The sequence below is a fragment of the Solanum pennellii genome, chromosome 1 (genome assembly GCF_001406875.1).
Source record: "Solanum pennellii chromosome 1, SPENNV200".
Classification (NCBI taxonomy): domain Eukaryota; kingdom Viridiplantae; phylum Streptophyta; class Magnoliopsida; order Solanales; family Solanaceae; genus Solanum; species Solanum pennellii.
The window spans coordinates 71032314-71039383 of NC_028637.1; the positions used below are offsets into that span (position 1 = coordinate 71032314).

At 35.3% G+C, this 7070-nt stretch overlaps 1 protein-coding gene across 1 annotated transcript; it reads right to left on the reverse strand.

Moving 5' to 3' along the window:
* Nucleotides 1-4997: 4997 nt before the first annotated feature.
* Nucleotides 4998-5804, reverse strand: LOC107027363. The gene is made up of 2 exons (XM_015228542.2): nucleotides 5633-5804; nucleotides 4998-5530 (listed from the first exon to the last, which is right to left on the reverse strand). Exons 1-2 carry the CDS (start codon nucleotides 5697-5699, stop codon nucleotides 5241-5243), a joined length of 357 nt encoding a protein of 118 aa, XP_015084028.1. The 5' UTR covers nucleotides 5700-5804; the 3' UTR covers nucleotides 4998-5240.
* Nucleotides 5805-7070: the final 1266 nt, after the last annotated feature.

The following is a 7070-nucleotide window of genomic DNA, read 5'->3' on the forward strand; positions in this document are numbered from 1 at the left end:
GGTACACATAATATGCCTTGGTATTTCAGCACACCATCTCCCCCCCTGTTCAAAGGCCAATACTCTTTGGCTATGGAGACTTGCCTTCAAATCAAGCAAAATAGGGTCTTGGTCTTGCTTCTCTTTCACCTCTGACACCAGGATGATTAAGCCCCATTGGTCACCACTCTGCGTCCTTCTGTGGAATCCATAATTCTGACTCCAGTCGTGCAAGTTTGTACACATCTTTTGCTAACTCCCTCTTTCCTTCTTTGACATGGAAAGTACTTCCCATGGACAACCTTCTTAAGGCATCATCAACCACATTAGTCTTACTTGGGTGGTAAATAATACTCATGTCATAATCCTTGAGTAATTCCGACCACCTTCTCTATTAGATGTTGAGCTCTTTTTGAGTGAACACATATTGGAGACTCTTGTGATCAGTGAATATATCCAAATCAACTCCATACAAATAGTAACGCCATATTTTTAACGCAAACACTACTGCAGCCAATTCTAAGTCATGAGTTGGATAACTCTTCTCATGAACCTTTAACTGTCAAGAGGCATAAGCTATAACCTTGCCATTCTGCATTAACACACAGCCCAAGCCAACTCTTGTTGCGTCACAATAAACCACGAATCCTTGAGTACCCTCTGGTAAGTTCAAAATCGGAGCAGTAGTCAATCTCTTTTTCAACTCCTGAAAGCTTTTCTCACAACCTTCGGACCATTGAAACTTAACTGTCTTTTGAGTTAATTTGGTCTAAGGAGAGGAGATAGATATTAAATTCTCTTCTTAGCACTTTATAAGTCTATGCATGAACATGTTGTTACTTGCATTTGTTGTGGAGTGCTCAAATGATGTTACTACCCTTAGCTTAGATAAAGAATTCTCATTCGAAGACGATTGTTACCAAGGGAGAGATATTGTAACATCTCGTGTTCTAGAATAAACTAAGGTTAAGCTAAGAAAAATAAGAAGATTCAAATTTGGAAATAAGTCTGGAAAATTGGAGAATTTCAAAATTTCAAAAGAGAGTTTCGATCATTTTCAAACGGCTATAACTCCCAGCTCAGGAAGATTTTGGGTGATTTATTTATATGGATGTAACTCTCATCGGATGATCTTTCCAACGACGTCCAGTTTGTGAATTTTGAAGGTCGTATGAGGGAGATATGATTTTCGGAAGTTGGATTGTTGAACAGGAAAAGTTCCAAACCCGGATTTTTAAGGGTGTTTTGGTCTTTTCCTAAATTAATTATTATTTTCGATTTAGGGACAATAATTTGAAGTCTAAGCTGATCTCAATCAGTTTTCACATTTAGAAAATAAGCTCGGGCTTGGAGAGAAAGGACAAAAAAGAGGAAGGCAGAAGAAGATGCAAGAACACCAATAATTCGTTCGTGGATTTTGTCGGGGGTGATCCCTAAAAAGGTATGTGAGATAATTCGGTGTTGGTTCTTTCACCCTCCCTCCAATTTGATTTACAACAATTTAGAGTGAAAATTGAATAAAAATCTTAAAGTTCTTAATGAAAACTTTGAAGTTCTTGTTGGTTGAAATGTTGTTGATCCCTGTTAGTTTTAATCTATATTTTCGGACTGTTTTTGGATATAAACTATTGGATAATGAGTTATTTAGTGACCCTAAGATTTGGGGTGGAATCCATGAGATTTTGGGAAGCTTTAGAGATAAAAAAGGAAGAAGAAAGTTGGAAAACCCGTTGAGTAGATGCTGGGGCGCCGCGCCTCCAAAGCCCCTCAGGACAAAGTTTGTCCGTCAGGCTCTGGCGCGTTGTGCCTCTAAGATCACCTGAGGACATCCTCTGTCCGTCAGGCTCTGGCTCTCCGCGCCTCTCCGAGCGCCAGGACCCCCTGGAAACCTTGTTATTTCCTTATATTTTCGTACTAGTTCCTAACCGATTTGCCCTTCATTCCTAATTGATTCTAACACTCTAGAGTACATATAAACATCATTAAATCATCCATAAACATGAGATCATGATCCTTGAATCCATAATCCAATTCAAGGAAAGTTAAGATCAAATTCAAAGAAGTTAATAGCCAAGTCTAGAAGTTAAGAAACAAGTCAAAGTAAAGTTATAAAGTTTTTTAAAATCTTTCAGAAACATTCTTCACTTTGTTTTAAATACTTAAAGTTCAAGTCAACAAAGATTAAAGAGTTGAGTTCATTTCTCAAAAATAAGGGAATTAAGCATTCCCTAAGAGTTAAGTTTCAAGTAAGCAAAGAGTATCAAGTTGAGTTCACTTCTCAAGAGTTATAAGGTAACTAAGTAGTCCCTATGAGTTTAAACAAAAAAAATTCAAAACTTTTGAGAAGGAAGGAAAACTAGACTTCTACAAAGCCTATGGATAGTTTTAATAGAAGGAAGAGGAAACTATGATTACCAAGAGAGCTTTTTATATGCTAAGTTTTGAGAACTAATCTCAAACCACTGAATCAATATGTTTTAAACATAAGAGCGAGTATATTTTTTAGAGTAGTATTGAGCACCGATATGAGGGAGAGTTCAGATAACTCACAGGCCCCATAAATCATGTAGCCACCATGGGTAGATAAGGGTCATAGTTTTTAAATGACTCCTTTTCACAATTACTTGTGGATCCATTAGGCAGTTTAGGTCTTATACATTTGGTCGGGAATAGGAAGTGCTGGCAGCGTGCGTTAGACCACTGTATTATCGTTGTAGCTCTTAAGTGATGGTTGTCGGTTTGAGAATCTTCTATAGGTAAATGTATTTTTATACACATCAGTTGTTGTAATTGTATTTTATATACGTCTCAGACATTATTGTGTACTTGTATATATACATATACTCAGAGGTTTAATCATGTTTTCAATCAACATTTCCTTATATTACATTTAGTTTAACTGCGTATATCGAATAAGAGTTAGTACATCATGAGTTGAGCAGATCCAAGGTAAGTATTCATTCTTACTCCCTTTCAAGACGAAGTTTTGTTTAGATTTCCAACTCGCATACTCATACATTCAATGTGATGTCAGTTGGCCTGCATCGTTCCATGATGCAGACGGAGGTAACCAGGATCAGCACGTGGCGTTTTGCTGATCCAGATTGAGCTCCAGAGTCAGTGGTGAGCCTCTTTGCATTCCAAAGGACATCCATTTGTTTTGCTTTTAGTAGTTCAGTTTTAGAATGTTGTGGGGTCTATCCCAACATCCATCTTCAGTCAATTTAGAGGCTTCGTAGACACTAGACTGCAGTTGAGAGTTTATTGTTGCTTGTTGAGACTTGAGTGTCGTCATGGCCGGATATCATAAGAAGTACTTTCCTTTAAACAAGTCTTACTTATTGTTTAAGTTGAGTTTAGTCTTCTTCTGAGTTAAGTAATCCAGGTCAAGGGTTCGCTTGAGACCAACAATGGTCTTCGAGTGCCGGCAACGTCCAATGTGTAGGCTTGGGGGTTGATACAATATGAGGATGAATTCAAACAACTCATATTCCTTATAAACCATGTATTTCAACGTAGGTACATGGTCATACTTTTAGATGAATCATATGTGCCTTTGGGCAGAGTTTAGTGGATCGGCTTCGTTGAGGCATTCTATACCCCGACAAGGTATAAGATAGTTCTCGAATCATGGGAAACACAGTTTATCATCATGCAACTCATAGTGATAGTTGTCGGTTGAAGGATATCCCAATAGAGTTAAAGTATATTTTTATATCACTTCTTATGTTGAGTTCATAGATGAGAAAGCATTTTGTAAAATTTTTTAATAATTTAGCTTCGTTATTTCTTTACATTCAGCTTAAGGGCATTATTACCTATTCCAGTCCTTTCTTTCAATTATCTATTATTCATCTATATTACATTCTCGTACATTCAGTGTACCGATGTTATTCGACCTGCATATTTTAATTATGCAAATACAAGTTATTAGGATCATCAACAAGATTCTATTGAGATCAATTTGTCATTTCATATTCTTATGAGTGAGGCTTCCTTTCTTCCAGAGTACTTCAATTATATGAGTTGTTAGTAGTAGTTCTTATAAAGAGTCGTGGGTCCTATCCTGGCACTCATTTTTGTATAGTAGAGGCTTCATAGATAAAAAAAATTGAGAGTCTTTCACTAAACTTATGTTTCATACTCAGTATATTCAATGATGTTTTGAGATATAGTAAATTATTTTTAAACATTTCTTTTAATTTTATGCTTATGTATGTTTTATTTTGTCTATCACTTGTAGTCAGCCGAGATAGGGGTTTGCTTGAGGGCCAGCAATGGTTCTCCAATGCTGACCACGTCCAGGGTGTAGGATCATATCGTGACAAACTTGGTATTAGAGCATAAAATTCAAGTGTCCTAAAGTTTCTATGAAGTCGTGTCATGCATGATCTTATTTATGGTTGTAGGGAGCCCACTTCTATTAATGAGGGACTGCAGACACTTCAGAAAAATTTTCATTCTGTCATACTCTAAATTGTGCAATGGAACTGTGTGATAACGAACTTATTCAAACTCGTGCATTTCCCAGATCCATTCGACTACCCATCATACTCAAGGTAGTTGAAAAGTAAAGCCTATATCCTTATAAATGAGTTACTCTGAGCAAAAGAATTCAGAAAGTCATGAGACTACAAATGAACTTGAAAGAACCTGTGAGAAGGCTTAACTGTTTAGATTTGAATGAATTCACTCTTATTCATATGAATCGTGTGTTCAAGCTAAAAGAAAGATGTGATCCTAGACTCTCTTCTTTAAACCTTGATTTAGTTGAGTCCCTTATGAGGAAGTACGTTTAATAAATTGGGTAGTAATTTCACATGAAATGAGAATATGAGTTATGATGTTATAAGAAATAATAGTAAAAGGTCCTGGAGTTAGAAAAATTCATGTAGAGCAATAGTATTCTAAGAAAGGAAGATAGTGATGAAGCAAATTATGTTGTTGTAGTCATTCAAGATTCCTTCCATGTTTTTCAAGATTATATTTCAAAGTAAGTCTTTCTCCAAGAATTGTACTAGGAATTAAAAGGAAACTCAAGCATTTAATTGATAACAAAAAATGGCAATCACAAGCCAAATTGCTCACATAAACTTATTGGAAAAAAACCATAAATGTTCTTCTAAGTTCACTTAATATTATTTATTACACAAAGAGGACAAAGAGGAACAAAGGTAAGGAGAAAGTATCCATAGGCCATCATGGAAAAAAAACTAGATAAATACATGAAGGAACTGCTAATTATTTCTTCACTTGCATCATCAAACTGCAAATACATAACCCGCATGATTAACTTGACGACGATTGAGCATAGCAAAATATCCTTGTCCAGAAGCAGTAAACTTGTCGCAATGTTTTCCACCTTGATCAAATGCATCATTCGCGCAATCTCTACAAAGCCATCCATCGCTGCAATCACTCTTCTTGTAGCATCTTTTCAAGCAAGTTATTATAGCACCAACCGGAATTAATTTTTGATCAATCTCTACAATATCAAGTGACATTTCGCGTGCACCCATTGCTTGCATCTTCGGTGAACGAGAAAAAGTAACTGCATATCATGACAATAATTAACAAATATTGATAATAGAAATGCACATCAATTAATAAAACTTATAAATTGTTTAATAAGATGGAAGGTAAGATAATGAACCAGTAATTGCAGCTACGACAACAACAAAGTAAAACGCAAAGTTAAGCAAAGGACGTGCTCCGGCCATATTATGTGATGCTACTTTGATTGGAAAATGGAAAAAAAAAAGAAAATATAAAGGTTGAATTTCCTTCTCAACAACCGTTGTATTTATAGGAACATATTACTACACTTGGTTCATATTTTTTTTCATATTTTTAAATATATATATATATATATATATATATCACTGACCACCATTCCTATTTAAGTATTTTCTCCATTTTTAACATATTAATTTTACTTTTCACATAATCTAATAATTAAATAGATTAATAAAATACTGATGCAATAAATATATAATCTAGCCTACATGGTAACCAGAACTGATTTTTATGATCATTCTTAATTCATCGTTAAAAAGACAATATTGAAAGAACATTATTATGTGCAAATGCCAAAACCATTTGAATTGATTGAAAATTTTCACAAAAAAAAAAATCAGTGCTAAGATTTGTAACATCTCATAACTCGAAATAGCCAAGAATAAGCTAAGAAATTAAAAATAATAATTTTTGAAAGAATTTGGAAAATCTGGAAAATTTTCTAGGTTAAGAAAGTTAGTTTTGGTCATTTTCAAACAGTTATAAATTCTAGCTCAGGATGTGTTTGAGTCAGTTATTTATATGGTTGCAAAGCACTTGGAGAGATTTTTCCAACGCCGGCGAGTTTGCACAATTTCAATATCATATGAGGGAGATATGTCCATCGGAAATTGGGCTGTTGGATTGAGGTAGGTCTCAATCCGGATTTTAGTATGGTAAACTTGTCATTTCATCCAAATATTTCCTAGTTTGTTTTAAGGGTTTATCAGGAGCTAAAATAAACCTTAAGCCAGTTTTAGAAAACCAATTCATGGTTAGGGCTTGGAAGAAAAGGAGAGAAAGATCAAGAATCCATCAAGAACGCTAAGGTTTCGCGAGTGGTATAGACCTTCATTTGTATTCAGATTTCTTAGTCTTAATTGAGGACGAATGTAACCAAGGGCGAAATATTGTAACATCTCGTATTCAAGAATATGGAAAAAAATGCAGTTTTCCTACATCTAGTGTGAGGACCAATGGCAGCCATTGACTAACCGTGTATTAGACCACAAATCATAGGTGTGGTCGTGTCATTGGTTACCTGACTTAGGGGTATCTAATCCCACCCACGGTCGATCTATGTGGTCTGGGGTTGGACCTACGGACCATAAGTCTGGCCGTAAGTGAAGGTCTACAACTAATTAGGGGAAAATTGTTTTTAGATCAACTTCAAAGGGTTTTTCTTTTAGCATAAAATGAATTAGGTGGTCCATGATCTATCAAATGAAACATATTTAAACTTTCTTTCTAAATCTACAGACTTCTCTAAAAACCAAGCATGGATTAAATGTTATGCTTGTTAGTAAAGCCTTGTG

Excerpts from the sequence above, each read along its gene's own strand:
- LOC107027363 (XM_015228542.2), bottom strand. The coding sequence starts at position 5,699 with ATGGCCGGAGCACGTCCTTTGCTTAACTTTGCGTTTTACTTTGTTGTT. Across the intron at positions 5,531-5,632 it reads TGTCGTAGCTGCAATTACTG|TTACTTTTTCTCGTTCACCG; the intron begins GTTCATTATCTT and ends CATGATATGCAG.